Genomic DNA, 24,453 nt, shown 5'->3' with positions numbered 1-24,453 from the left:
CGCATCAGTCCCCTGCTCGAGTTCTGTCGCTCATGAACGGGACCCCCCTGCGAAACGGTGTCAGAGTCACCTAAAAAGCTGTCTGCCCAAACTATCCAAGACAAAAAGCCATACAATCAACGGATTCTGTGCCCCCAAAGATCTGCCACCAGGTGACCAGAGTCAGCCCCATACTAACAGGGACCCCAAAAACTCATCCCCTGAAAGTCACACAAATCTGCCCTGTGCCCAAATCTCTATCCACCACCAGTGCCCACCAAATGCTACCCACCCCGTAACTCACCCCAAACACCCTGCTGGACTTGCCCCATGAGAGCTTTGAGCCCAGATCAAAGATCTCAGCAGTCTCCTGGTTTTTCTCCCCAGCTCTGGGAGGGGGAGTGGGGATTGGTGGTTAGAGCTGGGGTCTGGGAGCCCGGACGCCTGGGTTCTCTCCTGGCTATAGGAGGGGAGTGGGGGCTGATGGTTAGAGCAGGGATGGGGGAGTCTGGGAGCCCAGACTCCTGGGTTCTCTCCCCCGTGGGAGGGATGTGGGGGCTGGTGGTTAGAAAAGGGGGGTTGGGAGCCCAGACTCTGGGTTCCATTCCAGGCCCTTCTGCAAATCTCTCCTGTCCCTGAGTCTCTGTTCTCTCCCCCCTCGTCTGCCTTATCTTCAGGACAGGGACTGGCTGTGACTGTTTGTGCCGCAACACACAATGGTGCCCGTGTCAGCTGGAAAGAGAACTCAGGAGTCCAGAGGTGGGGGTGGGGAGGAAAAGGAAGGGGAAGGGGGCGGGGCGCCAGACTCCTGGGTTCTCTCCCTGGCTCTGGGAAGGGGAGGGGGCTAGTGGTTAGAGCAGGGGGGATGGGAGCCTGGACCCTGGGTTCTCTCCCAGCTCTGGGGGGAAGTGGGGTCTGGCGGTTAGAGCGGGGGGGGGGGGTTGTTGGAGCCAGGACTCTGGGTCTTCCCAGCTCTGAGAGGGAAGTGGGGTCCAGTGGTTAAGCAGGGGGAGGGGGTGGAGCCAGGACTCCTGGGTTCTAATGTAAATTGTGGTCTCAGTGGGGCAGGGATCAGCACCAGTGGTGACGGGGGAAGGGCAGCATGATGCCCAATGTGGGGGGGGGGCGGGTTGGGTGGTGGCCGGCACAACAGGGACCCAATGTCCAGGCAGGGCCGGCGCGACAGCAGGCCAGGCCTGGTGAAAAAAGTTTTCAGGCCCCCAGCAAGGGTGGACCAACTAAACTGGCCGACGAAGCCAGGCCCGGGCCCCTTCCGGACTGCTGGGTCCCGGTAATTTGTAACGGCTCCCCCACACACCCCCGTCGGCCCTGTCTCGGGGGCGGGGGGGGGTGTGCAGCACCTGGCACACTGGGGATTTTAGCTGCTCCTCTGAAACCAGCCTTAATTAATCATCACTAGTCAGGCACTAATTGTCCGTAAGCCCTGTGCATGGAGGGAGTGGGACCCTGTCAATGCCAGTGTTCCCCGCCCCGATCTGCCCGGTCGGACATCAGGGGCCCGGGCCCCTTCCCGCTCTCCACCTCCCGATCTCCCTGGCCCGTTCCCCATCTCCCCAGCCAGCCCCAGGGGCCCCCAGCCCGTTCCCTGCCTTCCCCTCCAATCTCCCCGGCCCGTTCCCCACTCCCCCTGCCCCCATCCCCAGCCAGCCCTCAGGGGCCCCGGCCCTACCTGCCTCCCCCCTCGATCTCCCTGGCCGTTCCCCATATCCCCAGCCAGCCCTCAGGGGCCCCAGCCCGTTACCTGCCTTCCCCCCAATCTCCCCGGCCCGTTCCCCGCCTCCCCGCCCCCATCTCCCCAGCCAGCCCTCAGGGGCCCCCGGCCCATTCCTGCTAAACCTCCGATCCCCGGCCGGCAGGTGCTGCTGGCTCGTTCCCCATCCCCAGCCCATTCCCCGCCTGCCCCCCCCTTACCCCGATCTCTCGGTCAGCCAGCGGGTGCCCCCAGCCCGGTCCCCACTGCCCCACCCCCATCTCCCCGGACCCGTTCCCGCCTGCCCTCCCCCATCTTCCAAGCCAGGGGCCTCCAGCCCATTCCCGCTCTTCCCCCCCCCGGTCACTCCGATCCCGGCTGGCGGGTGCCCAGCCGTTCCCCGCCTCCCCCCCATCTCCCCAGCCGGCCATCAGGGGCCCCCAGCCCGCTCCCCGCCTGCCTGGCCCCCCAGATCTCCCCGGCCCGTTCCCGCCTGCATGCCCCCAGATCTCCCCAGTCCGTTCCCCGCCTGCCCGCCCCCATCTCCCCAGCCGGCCGTTCTGGGGCCTCCAGCCCATTCCCCGCCTCTTCCCCCCCTCCGTCACTCCGATCTCCGGCCAGGGGGTGCCGCTGGCTCGTTCCATGCCCCCCCCATCTCCCCAGCCCATTCCCCGCCTGCCCCCCCTTGGCCCCCGATCTCCAGGCCAGCCAGCGGGTGCCCCCCAGCCCGGTCTCCGCCTGCCCCCCACCAGGGCCTGGGGAGCCAGGCAGGGGCCGGGCCAGATTCGCTCAGGGCAAAAATATGCAACAGCTGGTTCCTTTTAACTGTGTATCAGGAGGGGGGAAGGCGGCGGAGGGAGAAACACACACAACCCGGAGAGACACAGCCTCACCCCCGAGAGACCCAACCTCACCCCCCCCCCACCGCAGACAGACAGACAGACACACACACACACCCCGGAGAGACAACCTCACTCCCCCCCCAGACACACACACACCCCGAGACCCAACCCCCCCACACACACCCCGGAGAGACACAGGCCTCACTCCCCCCCCCGCAGACACACACACAACACCCCCGAGAGACCAACCTCACCCCCCCACCGCAGACAGACAGACACACACACACACACACCCCGGACAGACACAACCTCACCCCCCCCCGACACACACACACTCCCAAGACCCAACCCCACACACTCACACCCCGGAGAGACACAGCCTCACTCCCCCCCCCCCCCCCCCGCAGACACACACACACACCCCGGAGAGACACAACCTCACTCCCCCCCCCAGACACACACACACACACACACCCCGGAGAGACACAACCTCAACCTCACTCCCCCCCACCCCAGACACACACACCCACAAGACCCAACCCCACACACCCATGAGACCCAACCTCACCCACCCACACACCCAAGAGAGACACAACCTCTCCCACCCACACACATACACCCCCGAGAGACCCAGCCTCACTCACCCACACACACACCCCAGAAAGACACTCCTGAAACACAAACTGACACACACACACACCCCCAGAGACGCACACACAGACAGAAACAAACACACACAACCTGAGACAATCTGAGGCAGACACACACCCCGACAACCCAGGAGAGACATGCAAACACTCGACACAGCCAGATCACAGCCCCACTGCACCCCCAGCAAGACACACCACACACACCCGCACCTCACAAGGCCTCCACGCACACAACCCTGGCAAGAGAGAGATGCACACACACAACTTGCGCTGGGCCTTGGAGACACACCCAGAACCCCACACCCTGGGGCGACAATAGCTCACCCCCCACCACAACACTTCCCCCCACACCCCGCAATCTGCTTTCACCCAGCCGCAACCTGAGACAACACAAACCTCCAACCCCCCCACCCCTCACCCCCGGCAGACAGATGGACACTCCGATCCAGGACAGACCAACCCCACCCGCCCCCCAACAGAGAAAACAGGCTTGGGACAGCCCAGGGAGAGAAGGGATAACACCCCCCCCACACACACACACACACACGTTCGCAGCAGGGAAATCCAGGAGCTTTAGGGGGGGGGCCCTTTCCCCCCCAGACTGCCCTAGCCCAGCTCCGAGGCCTTGTGATCCCTCCTCCGGGATGTTTTTGGGCGGATTTGTCCCCCTAGGACCATAAATAATAAATCTGGCTCCTTCCACAGCTCCTCCGGGGGGGCGTCTCCTTCCTTAACTTCCCCGGCTAGGCCTGCTCCGACCCGCCACAGCCCAGTTCCCACCCAGAGCCGGAAAGAGAACCCAGGAGTCCGGGCTCCAATCCCCCCTGCTCCCACCCAACCACAGCCCAGCCCCCACCCAGAGCCCGGGAGAGAACCCAGGAGTCCGGGCTGCCAGTCCTCCCTACCACACCCAGCCGCGTCCTAGAGCTGGGCAGAGAACCCAGGAGTCCGGGCTCCCAGCCCGTCCTGCTCCCACCCACCACAGGCCAGTCCCCACCCAGAGCCGGGGAGAGAACTCAGGAGTCCGGGCTCCCAGCACCCCTGCTTCCCCACCCAATACCCTCCCTCGGTCTCCAAACAACCCAGCTATCTCCTCGGGTCACCCCCAAATCCTGCCTCATCCCCACAGCTCCGCCTGCTGCCCGAGGGTCACCCCCCAATCTAAGCCCCACAGTATCCACTCATCCAGCCCTCCCTAAACAGCGCTCCATAACGGCTGCCCCCCGGCAGAGCCCTAGCTTTCACAGCCCCCCCAAAATCCTCAGACCCCCTCACATCCCCTGTAAGATCAGTCCCAACCGCAAGCGTTGCCCCCAGACCCCCTTATTTAGCCAGAGCACCCAGTAACTCTGCCCCCCCCGAATCCTCCACCAACCCATCCTCGCAACGCCCCCACCCTCGGCCCCCCTGAAACCACCCCAGCCCCCCATAGATCGTCCCCTCTCAACTCCCCCCACGGGCCAGGTCCTCCCCACAGCCCCTCCCATCCCGCACCACACAGCCCCCCAGGGCTCCACCCTTAACCCAGCCCAGTGCCCCCCCGGCAAACCGCCCAAAGAGTCAATCCCAGCCCCCCCGGTCCCCGCAGCCCGTAGCTCCCCTCTCCAAGGGAGCCCCCAGAAATCCAGCCCCCCCGCGCTCTTACCTCCCGGCGCCCCGCCAAGGGGGTTTGGGGGGGTCTCTCTCCCCGGCAGGGGGACCCCCCCCCAGAATGCCCAGGGCTGCCGCGGGGCAGTTCCTGCCAGCGATCCCCCCGATCCGGCTGCCCAAGCGGGGGGGACCCCGGGACGCGTCAGCCTCGCCCAGCACCGAGCACTGAGGCAGCCGCCCAGCCAGCGCCAGCCCCAGCGCATTGTCTGCCCGGGGGGCGGGGCTAGGCAGGCCCCGCCCACTCACTCCCCAGGCTCCGCCCACTGAGGCCCAGGGCTTTAAAATGGGCGTGACTGGGCCCTTACTGGGATTAACAGACCTGGGGGGAGCTGGGAGCTGGACTAGGGGCGGAGCCCCCCAACCCACAGGCAAGCAGCTGGCCAGGGGGCTCTGGCTGGGAGTCAGGGTCCCTTCTAGGGGCACCATGGGGCTGGGGGGCTGCTCCTGTCCTGGTGCTGGGGGGTCTCCAGCTGCTGCTCCTGGTGCCCACCCTGCGGGCGCTGCTGGGTCTGGGGCTGCTGCTGGCCGAGGTGGCCCTGGCCCTGGCCTGGCTGCTCCTGCTCTGCCCCCGGCTGGGCCGATCCTGCGGGCCTGGTGCTGGGCAGTGAGGGCAAGGACTGCGGGTCAGGAGTGAGGGGCACCCTGCCCTGGGCTCCCCCCAGCTCTGCCGGTGCCCCCTCACTCCCGACCCGCAGCCCCTTCCAGCCCAGCCCTGCCCCCCAGCTCTACTCGTGCCCCTCACTCCCGACCTGCAGCCCCCAGCCCTGCCAGTGCCCCTCACTCCCGACCAACAGCCCCCGCCCCCCCAGTACTGCCAGTGCCCCTCACTCCCAACCCACAGCCCCTACCCCCCCCAACTCTGCCATTGCCCCTCACGCCGAACCCGCAGCCCCCTGCTAGCCCAGCCCTGCCCCCCCCCAGCCCTGCCATTGCCCCTCACTGCCGACCCGCAGCTCCTGCTAGCCCAGCCCTGCCCCCCAGCGCTGCCGGTTGCCCCTCACTCCCGACCCGCAAGCCCCTGCCCCCCCAGCTCTGCCATTGCCCCTCACTCCCGACCCGCAGCCCCTGCTAGCCTAGCCCCCTGCCCCCCAGCCCTGCCATTGCCCCCTCGCTGCCGACCCACAGCCCCTGCTAGCCCAGCCCTGCCCCCCAGCCCTGCCATTGCCCCTCGCTGCCGACCCACAGCCCTGCTAGCCCAGCCCTGCCCCCCAGCCCTGCCATTGCCTCTCACTCCCGACCCGCAGCCCCTGCCCCCCCAGCTCTGCCATTGCCCCTCACTCCCGACCTGCAGCCCCTGCTAGCCCAGCAGTTCTGACACAAGAGCCTCTGGCCCCCCAGGCTGTGCACAGGGTGGCATTAGGGGGCTCTGGCCTGCAGGGAGCGGGAGGGGGGGCTCAGCAGGAGGCACCCCCCAGCAGCCACTGCTGGTGCCCATGCCTCAGGGTGGCAGTAGGGGGCGCTGTGCTGCAGCGACGGCTCATTCAGAGAGACCCTCGCCCCAGGGCAGGGCCCCCCATCTGCCCCCACGGCCGAGGCAGGGCCACACTCACCTCTAGGGGTTACGCAGGAGGCACACCCGGCTCCAGGCAGCCACACACAGGGTGGCAGGGATGGAAAATCCCCCCCCCGGCCATGATTGAGCAAACCACAGCTGGAGCCCCCGGCCCCCCCATGCCCTTGGACACATACAGACTATATCTCTTGGGGGGGGAGCAGTGCCAGAAAGCAACACCCACAGACCTAGACATCGGGGAGCCCAGGGCTGGGCTAGCGGGGGCTGCGGGTCAAGAATGAGGGGCACCGGCAGAGCTGGGGGGGGGGTGGGTTACAGCAGCCGGAGGGGAACAGGAGTTTCAGGGGGGAGGGGGGATCCCCATGGGGCCCCTTTTCCTGTAGGGTGATAAATGGATGAACGGCCCCTCCCCCACTTTACGCTTCCTTCAACCCGCCCCCACCCACCTCCTGCCAGCCCCCAGGGGAAATAGCTCGTCTGTGACTCGCCTTCCTCTGCTAATTTCCGGCTCAGCAGATGGGACCCCCCCACCCCCCCCCGACCCGTGACCATCAGGAGGGAAGAGGAAAAAGAATTAAAACAAACACAGCTGTGCCGGTGCCCCTCACTCCTGACCCGCAGCCCTCTGCCCCCCACCCCCCATGTCTGCCAGTGCCCCTCACTCCTGACCCACAGCCCCCTGGTATACCCCCCAGCTCTGCCGGTGCCCCTCACTCCCAACACGCAGCCCCTGCTAGCTCGGCCCTGGGCTCCCCCCAGCTCTGCTGGTGCCCCTCACTCCTGACCCACAGCCCCTGCCAGCCCAGCCCTGCCCCTCCCCCCAGCTCTGCCAGTGTCCCTCACTCCCAACTTGCAGCCAAAATTACAGGATATTGAACAGAGTTGAGCGCATGTGGCAAACTCTCCCGGCCCACTTGGCGAGCGTGTGTCATGTCCCCTCTAGTGCACATTGTCCAAGGAGGATCGTGGCAGTGACTGGGAACTGGCAAGTGACAGGGTGAGGCCAACACGTCTCCGGGCTCCGGGGGGACATCGCTGAATTGCTGAGGGCTCAGAGAAGGCGAGTCCAGGCCTCAGTGCGAGAGGCTCCAGGCGCGTGATCAATTTCATGCCACGCCGGGAAGGTGACGGGCTGGCGGGATCTGTGCTTTCAGGACCCACCTGAGAACGGGATCCTCGCTCCAGCAGCATCAGGGCGAACACCCCCTGTCATTAAATCGAGCTGGGGTGTCTCGTGGAGAGACCCCGGCAACAGACCAGGGCAGCCCTGGGCCCCATGTTAGCCAGGAGGCTGGACGACAGCAGCGTCATCGGCCTTTCATTCGGCCTTCTCCAGCCCGCTGCCCCGCCTAGGGCTGGCAATCGAATTACAGCGTTAATTGGAGGGCACTGGGCTCCATTAGCAGCATGACAGCGGGGAAGGGTGCGATCGGGTGCCCCTGCCCCACCCTGGGGCTCGGACCTGAAGGCATTCGGAGCTGGGAGGGATGAGGAGGTGGCCAGACGCCGGACGCACAGAGCCATGAACGCAGCCCTGGGCTCGGCCTTGCTGGGCGGGTTGTTCGCTTGGCCAGCCAGTGAGTGGGAAGCACAGCCGGGGCCTGGGATCGACTCCGGGCGATGGGGGATCAGAGATGGTGTGAGCGGGTCAGGTGTCAGCTCCAGGCATCTCAGGAAAACTCAGCAGGGGGCTGCAGGTCGGGAGTAAGGGGCACTAGCAGGGCTAGGGGGGGCAGGGATGGGCTAGCAGGGGCTGTGGGTCAGGAGAGAGGGGCACCAGCAGAGCTGGGGGGGCAGGGGGCTGCAGGTTGGGAGTGAGGGGCACCAGCAGAGCTGTGGGGGGCAGGGGGCTAGCAGGGGCTGCAGGTCGGGAGTGAGGGGCACCCCCCAGTCTCATTGACAGTTTCTTTAGTCACGTGCTCTCAGGGCTGCTCCCTTTCACGTGGGTTGTGCTGCCCCCTGGTGGCCGCTCTGGCCAATTGCAGCCACTCCACATGGACCAGACGCCTGGGTCCCTGTCCCCCGCCCGGACGCCTGGGTTCACTAACCCTCTCCCCTACCCTCTAGGGGACGGCTTGCGCTGCTACACCTGCCTGTTCCCCACCATCGTGCCCCTGGACTGCCTGAAGTTCGTCACCCCCTGCGCCTCGCTGCGGCGCTGCCTCACCTCCGTCGCCATGGGCCGCCGAGGTCAGTCCGGCCGGCCAAGCACTGGCCCCATCGGGCGGGGTGGGGGGCCTCAGCAGTGCCTGCGGAACTCCCTGCTGCTGGATTTCAGCAGCACAGCAGGGAGCCAGGCCCCGGGGGCTGAGCCGGGGTTACTGGGACTGGATGATGGTGGGAGCGGTGGGATCCCCGGCCGCAGGGGCTGGGAAGTGGCAGGAGGGCTGCCTTCAGTCTCTGTCTCACTCCCTCCCTCCCCTGCCCCCCAGGTGCCCTGGAGCTGGTCAACTATGAGAAGAGCTGTGGGGAGGCCAAGCTCTGTGGGGTCTGGGGGATGCGCTGGCTGCTGGGGGCCAATTTCACCTACTCCACGGCCTGCTGCTCCAGCAACCTCTGCAACGGAGGTGCCCGCCCGGCCTGGGGGGCACTGGGGATCATCCTGCCCCCCGCCCTGCTGCTCTGAGACCCCCCCCACTGCCTGGGGCCTCAGCCCCTGAACCCAGCTCTCAGAGCCCCCCCCCCCACCCTGCCCTGGGACCCCCCATCCTCCAGCAGCTCTGAGACCTTCTCTCCAAGTCCCGCCCTCCTCCCCCCCACCATCCCAGCTCCTTCTCAGCCCCACTGCTGAGGCTCTGCCCCACTCCAAAACCCATTGATAGCCTCCTCTCAACCCACCCCACAGCACCTGGGACCCCTCCTCTTCCCCCTCTGTCCCCCCCTTGAAAGCCCCAACATGCCCCCTCCAAGACTGACTCCTCCCTCTGAAGATATGTGCCCTCCCCCCCCCGAACTGTGCTTGGGAAATAAAGAGTTAAAAGCCACCCCCTGGGGGGTGACTGATTGGAGGAAACGGGGCGGGGTGAAACTGGGGGAGGGGTTACAGAGTATTGGAGTTGGTGGGGGAAGTGGGATGAAGTTAGTGGTGGTTTCAAGGCCCCACCGATGGCTCTGCCCCACTTCCTAGCGCTAACCAGGTGGGGCCTCGAAGTGTCCGGCTACCTCTAGCCATGTGACCACTGCCAACCAATCAGAAGCTCTGAACCCTCCCGCTCCCAAATACTGCCCCCCCCCAACTGCTCCAAGCTTCATACCCCCAGCACCAGTCCTGGTCTCTCCCCACCACGCAGGCGCTGGGAGGGAAGCAGGGCCCCTAGGGGTGAGCGCCCCACACTGCCGTCCCGGACGCCTGGGTCCCATTCTTGGTCTCCAGCTCCTTAGGGGTGAGCACCCCACGCTGCCGTCCTGGACGCCTGGGTCCCATTCTCAGTCTCCAGCTCCCTAGGGGTGAGCGCCCTGCGCTGCCATCCCGGACACCTGGGTCCCATTCTCAGTCTCCAGCTCCCTAGGGGTGAACGCCCCGCACTGCCATCCCGGACACCTGGGTCCCATTCTCGGTCTCCAGCTCCCTAGGGGTGAGCATCCCACGCTGATGTCCCGGACGCCTGGGTCCCATTCTCAGTCTCCAGCTCCCTAGGGGTGAACGCCCCGCACTGCCATCCCGGACACCTGGGTCCCATTCTCGGTCTCCAGCTCCCTAGGGGTGAGCGCCCTGCGCTGCCATCCCGGACACCTGGGTCCCATTCTCGGTCTCCAGCTCCCTAGGGGTGAGCGCCCCACGCTGCTGTCCCGGACGCCTGGGTCCCATTCTCAGTCTCCAGCTCCCTAGGGGTGAGCGCCCTGCGCTGCCATCCCGGACACCTGGGTCCCATTCTCGGTCTTCAGCTCCCTAGGGGTGAGCGCCCCGCGCTGCTGTCCCGGACGCCTGGGTCCTATTCCCGGTCTCCAGCTCCCTAGGGGTGAGCGCCCCACGCTGCCATCCCAGACACCTGGGTCCCATTATTGGTCTTGCGCTGCCATCTCAGACACCTGAGTCCTATTCTCCAGCCCCCTCTCCAGCCCCCTAGGGATGACAGCCCTTTGCTGCCATCCCGGACACCTGGGTCCCCTCCCCTCCCCTCCCCCCGACTCTCATGACTTCAACAAGGGGAGTTTTAAAGGTTTATTTAACAGGTTTAACATTTCAGAGCGAATCCCCTGCCCCCCTCTGGGCCAAGTACAGACCCCCCGAAATCAGCCCCCCCCTCCTCCGGGCTCTGCAGCCCCCATGCTGGGGTGAGGCCCCCCGGCCCCCTGGGCTATTTCAGGGCCTTGGCCACCGTCTCATAGGCCAGTTCGATCTCCTCGGCATCGGGGCAGGTGCTGGCGAATTCCTCGCGGGCGTAGGCATTTCGCAGGTACCGGTGGATCCCCTCCAGCGCCTCTGGGATGGTGAATCCCCGATACTTCTTACACACCACCTGGGGGGTGGGGGAATGGGGGTCAGGCCAGGCCAGGCCAGGCCAGGCCAGGGCCCACGGAGCCCTGGGGACTGACGGCCTGACCCACGGCCCTACAACTCCACAGCCTGACCCACGGCCCTATAGCTAAACCCACAGCCTGACCCACGGCCCCACAGCTAGATCCACGTCCCCACCCAGGGCCCAACCCATGACCCTATAGCTGGATCCATGGCCCCTCGCACAGCCTGACCCATGGCCTGACCCACAGAGCTATAGATAAACCACAGTCCTGCACCTAGATCCTGTAGCTAAACCCACAGCCGGCCCCACATATACAGAGGTTAGTAAAAGATCGAGAAAGCACCAGCCAGACCCATCCGTCCCGCGCTCACCGGCTGCTCCCAGATTCTCAGCCGGGAGCTGGAGCCCCCGAGAGCGACAGAGCCAGGGAGAGAGTGAAACGCTGTCCCGGGCACGACGCGAAGCCTGAAAACCAGCCCCAGAGACAGCCCGGCTGCAGGATCCCGAGCTACCGAGCACGGCCCTGGGGCCAGAGGAGAGCGCCCCCTGCTGCCCCCGCCCCGCAGCACAGCGCCCCCCGCCCTACAGCAGAGCGCCCCCTGCTGCCCCCCCAGCCCGCAGTGCCGCACCCCGTAGTGCCACATGGGGCCCAGTCCTGCCTGCCTATGCACAGCGCCCCCTGCTGCCCCCACCCTGCTCAGCGCCCCCTTCTGCCCCCCACCCTGCAGCACAGTGCCCCCCACTCTGCAGCACCACGCCCCCTTCTGCCCCCCACCCCGCAGCGCTGTGCCCCCTTCTCCGCCCCCCTGCAGCACCGCGCCCCCTGGTGCCCCTGTCCCGCAGCAGTGCCCACCACCCTGCAGCGCTGCACCCCCTGCTGCCCCCTACCCCGCAGAGCCGCGCCCCTATCCCACAGCACAGCACCCCCTACTGCCCCCTACCCCGCAGCACCGCGCCCCCTGCTGCCCACACCCCGCAGCGCCATGCCCCCTGCTGCCCCCGCCGGCCGTGGCTGGAAGCGGCGCCCCCTGGTGGCCGGCCCCAGCCCCGCGCCCCCTGCTGCCTCCCGCCGGCCATGGCCGGGAGTGGCGCCCCCTGGTGGCCAGCCCCAGCCCCGCGCCCCCTGCTGGCCGTGGTTGGGAGCGGCGCCCCCTGGTGGCCGGCCCCAGCCCCGCGCCCCCTGCTGCCTCCCGCCGGCCATGGCTGGGAGCGGCGCCCCCTGGTGGCCGGCCCCAGCCTCGTGCCCCCTGCTGGCCGTGGTTGGGAGCGGCGCCCCCTGGTGGCCGGCCCCAGCCTCGTGCCCCCTGCTGGCCGTGGTTGGGAGCGGCGCCCTCTGCTGGCCGGCCTCGGCCCCACGCCCCCTGCTGCCCCCCTCTGGCCGTGGCTGGGAGCGGCACCCCCCCTCTGGCCGTGGCTGGGAGCGGCACCCCCCCTCTGGCCGTGGCTGGGAGCGGCACCCCCTGGTGGCTGGCCCCGGCCCTGCGCCCCCTGCTGCCCGGCCCCGGCCCTGCGCCCCCTGCTGCCCCCCGCCCCAGCCCCACGCCCCCTGCTGGCCGTGGCTGGGAGCAGCGCCCCCTGGTGGCCGGCCCCGGCCCCATGCCCCCTGCTGCCCCCTGCTGGCCGTGGCTGGGAGCGGCGCCCCCTGCTGGCCGTGGCTGGGAGCGGCGCTCCCTGGTGGCTGGCCCCGGCCCCGCGCCCCCTGCTGCCCCCTGCTGGCCGTGGCTGGGAGAGGCGCCCCCTGGTGGCTGGCCCCGGCCCCGCGCCCCCTGCTGCCCCCTGCCTGCCGTGGCTGGGAGAGGCGCTCCCTGGTGGCTGGCCCCGGCCCCGCGCCCCCTGCTGCCCCCTGTGGGCCGTGGCTGGGAGAGGCGCTCCCTGGTGGCTGGCCCCGGCCCCGCGCCCCATGCTGCCCCCTGCTGGCCATGGCTGGGAGAGGCACCCCCTGGTGGCTGGCCCCGGCCCCGCGCCCCCTGCTGCCCCCTGCTGGCCGTGGCTGGGAGCGGTGCCCCCTGCGGGCCGTGGCTGGGAGAGGCGCTCCCTGGTGGCTGGCCCCGGCCCCGCGCCCCCTGCTGCCCCCTGCTGGCCGTGGCTGGGAGCGGCGCCCCCTGCTGGCCGTGGCTGGGAGAGGTGCCCCCTGGTGGCTGGCCCCGGCCCCGCGCCCCCTGCTGCCCCCTGGTGGCCGTGGCTGGGAGCGGCGCCCCCACCTGGACGATGTGCAGCTTGGGCAGCAGGTTGCAGTCGGCCAGCGTCAGCTCGTCCCCGTCCAGGAACTTGCGGCTCGAGCGGGTCTCGTCCTCGGCACTCGTCTCATCCAGCTCGTCCGGCAGCGGCGCCATCAGGTAACTGTTCAGCACCGTGAGCGCCTTCAGCAGCCCCTTCTCCAGCACTGGGGGCGGGGGGACAGGCAGCCAATGAGACGCACAAGCAGATGGAGGGCAGCCAATCAGAAGGGAACGTTATCGGAATGGGGAAGACAGAAAGGCAGCCAATGGGAATCCGGGGGAGATGGAGGGCAGCCAATCAGAAGAGAGGATGAAGGAAGCGGGATAGAAAAAGAGGTGGCCAATGAAAACAGAGCAGAAACGGAGGACAACCAATCAGAAGAGGAGGTCATGAGAGTGGGGCAGTCAGAAGGGCAGCCAATGGGAATCCAGGGTGTGACATCCAGCCAGTCACAAGAGGGTAAAGGGGGGGAAGCCAATGAGAATCAATAAGGAGATATGTGGCAGCCAATCAAAAGGGGGAGAAGCTCACGGGAGCAGAGAGGCAAACAATCAAAATCCAGGGAAGCTGGGAGCCAGCCAATGAGTGTCAAGGCGAGGTCAGAGGCAGCCAGTCAGAGGAAAAGGTAACCCAGGAAGGCCAAGAATGTAGCCAATGAGAATCTAGTGCAGATGAGGGGGCACCAATCAGAAGAGAGGGTAATGGAGGCAGCCAATGAAAATCAAAGCAAGATCAGGGCGATCCAATGGCAGACAGCGGCAGCCAATGAGACCCAAGGGAAGACCAAGGAGCGACCAATGAGAGGCGACAGAGGGATTGTATTAACAGAGAGAAGGAGCCAATTAGAATGAGGAAGGAACACAAGGGGCAGCCAATGAGAGGACAAAGCTGGAACCAACCAGAACCAAGGAGAGAGGAGCTGGCAAGGGGACATGTCCAATCAGAACTGAGAGGAGACGATGCCGCCAAGAGAGGGAGCCAATGAGAAGCAGGGTGTGATGTGGGGTGGCCAATGAGACTGAGGGAAAGAGACACAGAGGGGCCAACCAATGACAAGAGGCAGCCAAGAGAAAGAGCCAATGAGAACAAGAGACAGATAAGTAGTGGCAGAGAGCCAGCCAATGGGAATGGGGGGGAGGCAGCCAATGGAAACAAAGTGGAGTCAGACAGGCCACCAAGGAGAAAAGCAGGAGATGGGGGAGGGTGAAGATTTGCCCAGGAAGCAGCCAATGGCAAGACAGAGAGCGACCTGGGGCAGCCAATGAGAAGTGAGGGGTTTCCCCTCCCCCTCCCCCAGGGGGATTCCCCTTCACCCCTCCCCCTGCCCCAGGGATCCCCCTCCCCCACTCACCGAGGTCCTGCGCCGGGTTTGAGTTCTTGATGTAGGCGGAGAACTTGGCGAAGATGTCGAGCCCAGCGGTGTTGGACTCGGGGTTACGGGCGGCCAACCTGGGGTATCTGGGGGGGCAGTGAGAGATGCAGGCATGTGGGATCCCCCCTCCTTTGTCATCCATCCCCCCAGACACCCCCTCCTCACACACTCCAGCCCCCCCACACCTCCCCTCCAGCCTCCAAAACCTGCCCCGATACCCCTCCCTAGTGACCTCCACACTCAGAAGATCCAGCTCCCCCACCCTCCAAAAAACAGGAAACACCCCCCCACACCCCGGAAAGCCCCTCTCCAGAGTTCTCAGATCCCCCATTTCAGCGACGCGGTGGGCGGAGCAACCCACCAGGTGCGGGGATCGTTCCTTCCCCAGTGACCAGCGGAACTCCCTGCCACATGACAGGAGTCCCATCCGGCCCTTCCCCCGCACACGCTCCCTGCCACCCTGGCCCGGCTCCTTGGCACGTACTTGGGGGGACACAGCACCTCCTCCAGGAACTCCTCAATCTTGTTAGTGTCGGTCCGGACCTCAGTCCCGTACATCAGGAAGGGGAGCTGCCCCCCCGGGCAAAGCTTCTGAACCGTCTCAGTCCTCCTGCAATGAGAGGCGGGGGCTGCAGGTCGGGAATGAGGGGCACCGGCAGGGTGGGCAGGGGGCTGTGGGTCAGGAGTGAGGGGCACCGGCAGAGCTGGGAGGGCAGGGGCTGTGGGTCGAGAGTGAGGGGCACCGACAGAGCTCGGGGGGGACTCAGCTAGCAGGGGCTGCGGGTCAGGAGTGAGGAGCAGCGGCGGAGCTGGGGGAGCTGGGCTGGCAGGGGCTGCGGGTCGGGAGTGAGGGGAACTGGCAGGGTGGGCGGGACAGGGGGCTGTGGGTCAGGAGTGAGGGGCACCAGCACGGTGGGCAGGGCAGGGGGCTGTGGGTCAGGAGTGAGGGGCACCGACAGAGCTCGGGGGGACTCAGCTAGCAGGGGCTGGGGTCGGGATTGAGGGGCAGCGGCAGAGCTGGGGGAGCTGGGCTGGCAGGGGCTGCGGGTCGGGAGTGAGGGCACCGGCCACGTCTCACCGTTTCGTGTCCACCGTGGTGACGTTGAAGGTGACGCCTTTGAGCCACAGAACCATGAACAGCCGCTGGGAGAAGGGGCAGTTCCCGATCTTGGCCCCATCGCTGCCAGCCTGGCACAGAGCAGAGGGGTCTCAGCATCCACCCAGTGCCCGGCCCCACCTCCCCCGGGCCCAGAGAGGGGCAGGATCGTCCCCAGAGCTTCCACCTGCCCACCCCTGTCCTGCCCTGGAGCTGCCACCCCACAATGGGGCAGTGCTGCCCCGCCCCCGGCGTTATCTAGGCTGCAATACCGGCAGCCACCACCAGGTGGCGCCCCCTTGCTAGACAGACCCGTAGGGGGTGTGGCTGCCATACCCGCCTTGGCCACCAGGCGGCGCCCCCTTGCTAGACAGACCCGTAGGGGGTGTGGCTGCCATACCAGCCTTGGCCACCAGGTGGCGATCTAAACCTGCCCTGTAGGGACCCTGCAGCGGGTTCCCCTTTTCAAGTCCCCATGGCCCCCTCGGCTCCCCCAGGGGCTGTGCTCCTCCGCTCACCCCCTCCTGCTCAGTGCCATGGGGGCGGGGCAGGGACTGGATCTCCAGGGATATGGGGGGAGGTGCACCCCATGGGGGGGGAGGCGCTGACTGACAGGCCCTCTCCTGACAGTGCCTTGGGGGCTGATGGGGAGTGCCTTGGGGGCTGATGGGGGGGGAGCTGGGGGCGGGGGTAGCAGCAGGAAAGGGAAGGACCTGTGGGGTGAGCTGGAGTCTGCAGCGGGGCAGGGAGGCAGCGATGTCTCAGGGTAGGAGGGGATGGGGTGGGTGCAGAGAGGAGGTGGTGTCTATGGGGGGCAGGGGTGGGGGCAGGAAGGGTTGTCTGGGGCACGAGGGGATGGGGTAGGGGCAAAGAGGAGGGGATGTCTATGGGGGATGGGAGGCAGGGGTCTCTGGGACAGGAGGGGGTGTTGGGGGCTGGTAGGAGTGTGAGGTTCAGGGCAGGAGGAGGGGCACAGATCTCTGGCTGTTGGGGAGGGAGTTGGCTGGGGGGTTAACCCCCCCTGCCCCCTCCAGTTCAGGGGGCCACAGGACACCCTGCCCCCCCCCCAACGCAGGGGTCACAGGGCACGGCCCTGGAAACAGGATCCCGGCTCCTGAGCCAGATCCTGCTGCCTGTTGCCAACACCCACCAGGCCCCCAGCGAGTTGCCAGGGAGATGCCCGGCAACCAGCCCCCTCCGCCAGGTGACAGGCAGAGCCCGTTGCTGGGCAGCTGCTTCACACCCGCCCTTTCTACCAGCACCCACAACCGGTGCCTTTGGAAACACAACCTGACACACACAACTACCCCTGCAAAGGGTGGCTACAGTGACACAAGGCCCCACCCCTCTCGTCTGGGCCACACCCACAGCCGGTTGCTGTACAAACAGGTCACACACACACACAAGGTGTCAGGCCTGCTGGGTTGCCATGGAGAACAATACACTCTGTCCAGTGATGGTTATTACAGAGACACACCTGCCCCTCCCTGCTATAGCCGGCAAACCCGGACGCCTGGGTTCTCTCCCTGGCTCTGGTAGGGGAGTAGGGTCTGGTGGTCAGAGCAGAGGGGGCTGGGAGCCAGGACTCGTTTCTCTCCCTGGCTCTGAGAGGGGAATGGGGTCTAGTGGTTAGAGCAGGGGGGGCTGGGAGCCAGGACTCCTGGGTTCGATTTTTTGATTGACTACCTGTCTCTGGATGAGGGGTGGGACATGGGGCCTTCCCCATCTTGGGGCCTCCAGCTCTGACCCAGCCCCAGAGCAGGAGCCCAGCTGGCTGGGGAGGGGGGGAGGCGCAGCGGGGGATGGGATCCGACTCAGGCTGGGTTTATGGGTTTACTTTGAGCCAGGGAGGGGGAGGCAGTCGGTGGCTTTGGGGACGATTCATCCCTAGCCAAGTCCCAGTAGAAAAATGTTAATGCTGGGCAGGGAGTAGCAGTGGGTGAGGAGTGAGGGGCACTGGCAGAGCTGGGGGGGGGGGCATCGGGTCAGGAGTGAGGGGCGCTGGCAGCCCTGGGGCCGGGGAGAGACTGGGGCTGGGCTATCAGGGGCAGTGGGTTGGGAGTGAGGGGCACCAGTAGACCTGGGTGTGTGTCATATGCCCTGTACCATGAAGTGCTGCAGTGATTCCCCTTTGACTATCCCCTCCCTGCTCTCCCCTGTGGGTCCAAGCCCCCAGCATCCACCTTCACCCAGTCCTCAAACAACCAGATCCCTGAGATAACGCCCGGCACCCCCATTCCCACCTCCAATCTGTCCCCCCTCCTCCTGGGCCGGTGGGCCCCATCCCTGCCCGACAGTCTGAGAAAAGGAAATGCAGGGCCTGTCCCTTTAAAACCAGCCCCCCTTTCCGTGTAACGCCCCCCCCGTCCTTACATCAGCCCTGGAGGGACATTCCAGCCCCAGGGACTCCAGGAGGGTTTTATAGGGAGACTCGCCCTTCCCAGGTATAATCTGGCCAGGCGGAGCTGGGAAACGTTGCGTCAACCCGAGGCAGGTTCTTTACTGCGCAGTGGTTGTGGCCCGCTCACCCCCTTCCCTACAGTGATGTCACCCCAGCAGGTTATTTCAGTCACATTCCTTCACCCCCTTGGGTTAAATGGTTCCTTCCTCTAACTTCAGTCGTCCCCCCCGCATCATGGATCTGCTGCGGGGGGTCAGCAGGGGGCACCAGGTTGCAGGGAGGGGGATCAGCAGGGGGTGCCGGGCTGCAGGGAGGGGGGTTGGCAGGGGGTGCCGGGCTGCGGGGAGGAAGGCGGGGGGTCAGCAGGGGGCACCGGGCTGCGGGGAGCCGGGTGGGGGTCAGCAGGGGGTGCTGGGCTGCAGGGAGGGGGCTGAGCAGGGGGCGCTGGGCTGCAGGGAGCAGGGAGGGGGCTGAGCAGGGGGCGCTGGGCTGCGGGGAGCAGGGTGGGGGTCAGCAGGGGGTGCTGGGCTGCGGTGAGCCCGGTGGGGGGTCAGCAGGGGGCACCAGGCTGCAGGGAGCAGGGAGGGGGGGTTGACAGGGGTTGCTGGGCTGCGGGGAGCAGGGTGGGGGTCAGCAGGGGGTGCCAGGCTGCAGGGAGCCGGGTGGGGGGTCAGCAGGGGGCGCCGGGCTGCGGGGAGCAGGGCGGGGGGGGGTTGGCGGGGGTGCTGGGCTGCGGGGAGCTGGGTGGGGGTCAGCAGGGGGCACCGGGCTGCGGGGAGCAGGGAGGGGGCTGAGCAGGGGGCACTGGGCTGCGGGGAGCAGGTGGGGGTCAGCAGGGGGTGCTGGGCTGCGGGGAGCCCGGTGGGGGGTCAGCAGGGGGCACCAGGCTTCAGGGAGCAGGGAGGGGGGGTTGACAGGGGTTGCTGGGCTGCGGGGAGCAGGGTGGGGGTCAGCAGGGGGCACCGGGCTGCGGGGAGCAGGGCGGGGGGGGTTAGAAGGGGGTGCTGGGCTGCAGGGAGCCGGGTGGGGGGTCAGCAGGGGGCAGGGCAGGCGGCTCGTCTGGGGCCTTTCTAGAATCAGGGACCCGCACCAGGTGCTGCACAGACACGTAAGGAGAGAGGCAGGCCCTGTCCTGCCGAATTTACTCTCTACCTAGAGAAACCAGAGAGAAATCAGATCCCCATTCAACAGATGGAAAAACTGAGGCACAAGAGAACGAGTGACTTTCCCAGGGTCCTCCCTCCTAGGACTGGGGAGAAAACCCAGGAGTCCTGGCTCCCCACCCTGCTGATCTAACCCACCAGCCCCCACGCCCCTCCCAGTGCCAGGGACAGAACCCAGGAGTCCTGGCTCCCAGCCCCCCCTCTAACCCAGCAGATCTCACTCCCCTCCCACACCGGAGTCCTGTTCTGCTGTAACTAAAGTTACACTAATTTGCAGCCACTCTGAAGTTCAAGGCGCCGCACCCCAGGGAGTGGGTGAGCCCAGCCCACGGAAACCAGCCCTCAGCCCTGTTTGGATTTTAAACAGACAAAGAAAATCTGGTCCAGGAACCTGCTCCAGGGGAAAACAACAGGAGACAAGAGGGGGTAGCTAGGAAGGAAAACCAGACACAGGAGGGACCATGCACCGCTGAGGATAGAACCCAGGAGTCCGGGCTCTGAGCGCCTCCTTCTCTAACCACTAGCCCTCACTCCCCTCCCAGAGCCAGGGAAAGAACCCAGGAGTCCTGGCTCCCAGCCCCCCTGCTCTAATCACTAGCCCCTCCCTTCCTCTCCCCTGGGAGAGAAGCCAAGAGTCCTGTTTTGTATCCCTGCCCCACCCTGATCCAGACATACACACAGGAAAGAGGAAGAAAAAGATAGAAAGAGGGGAACAGAACAGACACCGCAAGAAAGAAAGAAAATCAAAGGAGGAGACGGAGCAGAAGGAAAGGCCGTGGCTGCGTTACTCAGCTGCTGGGGCGTACAAAGCTCGTATAAAGTTTGGATTAAGATCTCCCGGGGGTGAGATTTATGGGGCGGGGGCCTCCTACTAGGGAGGGAGAGAAAAGAGGAGTGGGACAGAGCCGTGAGAGAGGCAGACAGTTTAACAGAGCCCATCCCCAAGCACAGCCCAGTTAAACCGGCCAGCAAGCGAGAGAACGAAAGGCAGGCAGAGAAGGAGGGAAGGAGAGCGAAACAGAAGAGGAACTGGACAGACCCCCCCGGCTGTGTAAACAGAAGCAGCCCCAGTTTGATTGTCCAAGGTGGATCTTCAGACCAGTTGAAAAGTTTTCCTCCAATGAACTTTTCCCCAAATCAAATGTTTCAAACTGCTGGCAAAAAAAATGGTTCCAGCCGAATCACTGGTTTTTCCCCATCTTGGTTCAAAAATTGGCCCAGTTTCGGGTGTTGCAAACCCCGCCCCAGGCACACTGGCTTCCGAGCGGCTTTATTTCGGTTTAGCTTAGGCCACTTGCTCACCACCGGCCTTGTTTACATGGGAAACTCGCTTCAGTGTTTGAACAGATGCAGGTGCTCCGGGGATGCGTTGGGCGGCCTGGTGGTGGTTTCATGTCACCTTACGTGACAGAGTTGAGTCTTTTGGCCGCATGGCCAATTAATTCGAGTTGGCTGCATTCGAGATAGCGTAGTCGAGCTGCAGTGAGACTGCCCACAGGACAAATTAACTCCCAAGATCCCCAGAGCGGGCGAATTAGCCGCTGATCAGTTGCGCCGTTTCAACCCGAAGCCTCAGACTAAACCCAAAACGGCTTTCAAATCATGCGCGAATTTGAGAGTTTGAACATTTTTCATTCCCAAATTGGGACAAAAAGCCAAAATCTCAACATTTTACGCCACCCGGAAATCTGACCAAAAAACCCGCTTCTGGTGAATCAAAACATTTGGTTCATTTCAAAGTGTTTCTTTTCGGTCTGGATCTTTTTAAAACTCAAACTTCCAACCCAAAAGTCATTTCCAAGCGAAAGCCGAAGCTTTTCATTCCAAGAATGGCAAAAAACAGGATGGGTCAACATTCGCCAAACTTTTCCCCCCGATTTTTTCACCCCGGAACAGAAACGTTCATTGAAATTGACACTTTCACAAAGGAATGTAGGTGCTGGGAAACTGGGGTTCCCCTCATAGTGAAAAATGTTTCATGGAGAAAATTCTCCCGCACCCCGTACAGTCGTTGGGCCAAGCCAGGCACGAGTAACGCTGCACTCAGGGGAAGATTAATCCAGGACTTAAGTGCTTTCATTAACCCTACAGCTCGTCGTGATTTTTCAACAGCTCTTTTTGCATTAAAAAGTGTCACTTTGTTGAAAACGTCGGCAAAACAGGATCGGTTTTGACAAATCGCCGACTCAAAAATAAACCACCGACAAAAGTTGTGGCTACATTTTCGAAACAAAACCAAACAACTCCGGTTTTACGATTCAAACCAGCTTTTTATTGGGACACTTAAACTAATCAGACCGAAACAGTTTTTTTTAAAGTTTGAAAACAGGAATTCAACATTTTGATTAACCCAAACTGACCAAACGTTTGGGGGTTTTCAGTCACGTCTGGTGGAAATGGCCACTTTTCTCTCTCCATGCAAAGCTCTAAGATATTCGTGGGCTGGGGAAGCCAGCACCAACCCAGCTCGGCTGGACGTGGGCGATTTCAAATCAGGTTAAAAGCGTCTCAAAGCAGTTTGTATCTGAGGGAGGCGAAACCGCTGTAAAACCAGGGATCACGTGCTGTGCTGTGGGAATTCAGATCTAGCAAGGGCAAATGGCTGGAAGTTGAAACTGGACAAAGTCAGAGGGGAAAGAAGGTGTAAATTTTTTTAACTGGGAGGGGAATTACCCACTCGGACAACTTGCTGACGGAGGTGGTAGAGTCTCCGGTTTTAATTCAAGATGCAAAGATCTGCCCAGGCTGGGCCAGGAATCAACGCAAGGAAGTGCCAGGTCTGCGTCAAACAGAGGCTGGATCACAACGGATCCTCAAATCTAGGAATTTCGCAGCCCCTCCGGGGGCTGAATATTAAAGCGCAGGAGTCCAGGTGCTGAATAAACGGTGGACGTCAACGGAGAGCAGCGAGCTCAGGGCTCCTGATGCTCGGTGGTTTTTGATTTGGGCGTAGGCCAGGCCGGAGAGAAACAAAACACACCTGCCGCCAGGGAATGAAAGCCATGCAAAGAGGCCGTGTGTATTTGCATCCGGTGCTAACTTTAGCCTCTATCAGTCTGACTTTCCCACCTGGGCCGGTCCTGCACGAGTGTCTTCTGCCGAGCCCGTGACACCCTAGCCACGCTTGGAAACGTCTTACACGCAGATCTCAGAGCAGGATCAGGCCGGAGCTGGGGCGGCCGCGGCAGATTGCTCAGTTCCTTGGTCATTTTGAAAAGGTGGTTTGGGGGGGGATTAATTGGGGCTGGGGTCAGACAAAGCTTCTTTCTGGTCGAACGCCCGGCTGACGAAGCAGTTTCATTTTCAACCCTTTCAGCGTCGGAGGAGAGGAAGGATGCAGGCCGCAAAGTTAATTTCTCCCCCACCAAAAAACTAAATGAATCGAAAAGCTTCGAATTTTTCTAAGCCACAAAGCTCGTCTGAGCAGCCCCGAATTCGCGGGACACGTCAGGGTCTCCCAAGCTGCAGTTTTCGCACACGCACCCCAAAAAGAGTTGCACCCCCAAGAAGTGCACCTAATGATCTATAGGGTACGGGACAGACCCCGTGTGTGGTTGTGGGGTCCCGGCCCAGCACACCTTGTCCCATGGCCCACCCGGGCGTGGCCGGCTGGGGCTGTGGCATTTCGGGGCCGGAATCCGTTGAAGACACTTCCCCAAATGGGGCCGACGTGAGTCTCCGAGTGACCCCGAGAAAGAGCCGGGGGGTGGGGCACAGGAAGGTGGGACCCACCCGGAGGCTGGGGAGGGAAAAGGAGAGCGAGGCAGAGCCAGAGGAGGAAGGCAGAAGAGGAAGGGAGGAAGTGGGGGGGGAAGTGAACCGGAGCCAGGCGAGCGGCGGGAAAGGGGGTGTGAAAAAGACAGAAGGGGGCAAAAGGGTGTGAAAAGGAGGGGAGGGGTGTGAAGAGGGAAGCACCCTGAAGGGAGGGAGACAGGAGGGGTGAAAGGAGGAGGGGGAGTGAAAAGGGGAGCGGGAAGGGTGTGCTAGACGAAGGAGAAAGGAAGGGGGCAGTGGGGGCAGGAAGGAGTCAGAGCCCCCCCACTTCAGGGGGAAGGAGGAGGGAAGTTGGTCCCCCTCCCCCCAGATAATCAGCTCCCCCCGCCCCTGGGGGGGGATTCGGAGGGCGGGGAGTGAAGTGGGGTTGGGGGGGGTCTCTCTCTGCTCCTTCCCGGGGTCTCATTCTCTGGCCCCACTCCCGTTGTGGGGGGGAGGGGCATGCCGGGCTCCCCCCGGGAAGGGGGGTCACAGCGGAGCGGCTCCGGAGTTTGGGGCGCCCCCCCTTACCTTCACAAACAGCTCAACCTGCGTCTGCTCCTCGGCCATGGCCCGGGGCTAGCTCCGGGGCGGGGGGTTAGAAACGGACAAATCACCCCTGCTCCGCGGCTCGGGCGCGTTTCAAGGCTCCCCCACGGGGCGGGAAAAGCCGGGGCCGGGTCGTGGGGCGCGAATCGCCCCACTTCGGAGTCCTGCGAGCAACTCTCGGCGCAACACGGAGCCGATCCGGAGTGGCGGGTCCGCCCCGCCAGCCCCACCCAGGAAGAGAGTGAGTCACCGGGAGGGGAGGGGGCAGGCTGGGGCGGGGGGGGGGCTACCTCTCTCTCCTGCCAGCCCCGCCCCCTCCCTCCCTCTGCCCCCCGCCCCCTCCTTCCCCGGCGCCCTCTGCCCCCCACTTTCCCCCACCTCCCGCCCTCTCCCCCTGTCCGGGACAGACAGATGGTACCAGTGAAAGACTCGAGTCCTTTGGGGGCAGCGGCAGACAGACAGAGCGGCCCCCACGGATCAGGACTCCTGGGTTCTCTCCCAGCTTTGGGAGGGGAGTGGGGTCTAGTGGTTAGAGTGTGGGGGGGCTGGGAGCCAGGACTCCTGGGTTCTCCCCGGCTCTGGGAGGGGAATGGGGGCTGGTGGGTCAGAGCAGGCGGGGCTGGGAGCCCGGACTCCTGGGTTCTCTCCCAGCTCTGGGAGGGGAGTGGGGGCTGGTGGTTAGAGCAGGGGCGCTGGGAGCCAGGACGCCTGGGTTCTCCCCGGCTCTGGGAGGGGAGTGGTGTCTAGTGGTTAGAGCAGGGGCGCTGGGAGCCAGGACTCCTGGGTTCTCCCCGGCTCTGGGAGGGGAGTGGGGTCTAGTGGTTAGAGCAGAGGCGCTGGGAGCCAGGACTCCTGGGTTCTCCCCGGCTCTGGGAGGGGAGTGGGGTCTAGTGGTTAGAGCAGGGGCGCTGGGAGCCAGGACTCCTGGGTTCTCCCCGGCTCTGGGAGGGGAGTGGGGTCTAGCGGTTAGAGCAGGGGCGCTGGGAGCCAGGACTCCTGGGTTCTCCCCGGCTCTGGGTCGAGCAGGGGGGCGGGTACAGGGAGGAAAGGCCCACGTGGCCGTGGCAGGGCGGAGACTTGAAGCGACACAA

General features: G+C 64.7%; 1 protein-coding gene across 1 annotated transcript; it reads right to left on the bottom strand.

Moving 5' to 3' along the window:
* Positions 1–10,577: 10,577 nt before the first annotated feature.
* Positions 10,578–23,596, bottom strand: LOC115640971 (chloride intracellular channel protein 1). The gene is made up of 6 exons (XM_030544032.1): positions 23,345–23,596; positions 15,479–15,588; positions 14,885–15,010; positions 14,380–14,486; positions 13,010–13,191; positions 10,578–10,805 (listed from the first exon to the last, which is right to left on the bottom strand). Exons 1-6 carry the CDS (start codon positions 23,381–23,383, stop codon positions 10,644–10,646), a joined length of 726 nt encoding a protein of 241 aa, XP_030399892.1. The 5' UTR covers positions 23,384–23,596; the 3' UTR covers positions 10,578–10,643.
* Between the last annotated feature and the right edge of the window lie 857 nt (positions 23,597–24,453).

This window comes from Gopherus evgoodei, unplaced genomic scaffold (genome assembly GCF_007399415.2).
Source record: "Gopherus evgoodei ecotype Sinaloan lineage unplaced genomic scaffold, rGopEvg1_v1.p scaffold_32_arrow_ctg1, whole genome shotgun sequence".
Classification (NCBI taxonomy): domain Eukaryota; kingdom Metazoa; phylum Chordata; order Testudines; family Testudinidae; genus Gopherus; species Gopherus evgoodei.
This window is presented reverse-complemented; position numbering and strand designations above follow the sequence as displayed.

What these genes read in the sequence shown, in the direction of transcription:
- LOC115640971 (XM_030544032.1), bottom strand. Translation starts at nt 23,383, where the DNA reads ATGGCCGAGGAGCAGACGCAGGTTGAGCTGTTTGTGAAG. An exon ending in ACCACGGTGGACACGAAACG is followed by an intron (nt 15,011 to 15,478) that starts GTGAGACGTGGC and finishes CTCTCATTGCAG; the next exon opens with GAGGACTGAGACGGTTCAGA. An exon ending in AAACCCGGCGCAGGACCTCG is followed by an intron (nt 13,192 to 14,379) that starts GTGAGTGGGGGA and finishes CCCCGCCCCCAG; the next exon opens with TGCTGGAGAAGGGGCTGCTG.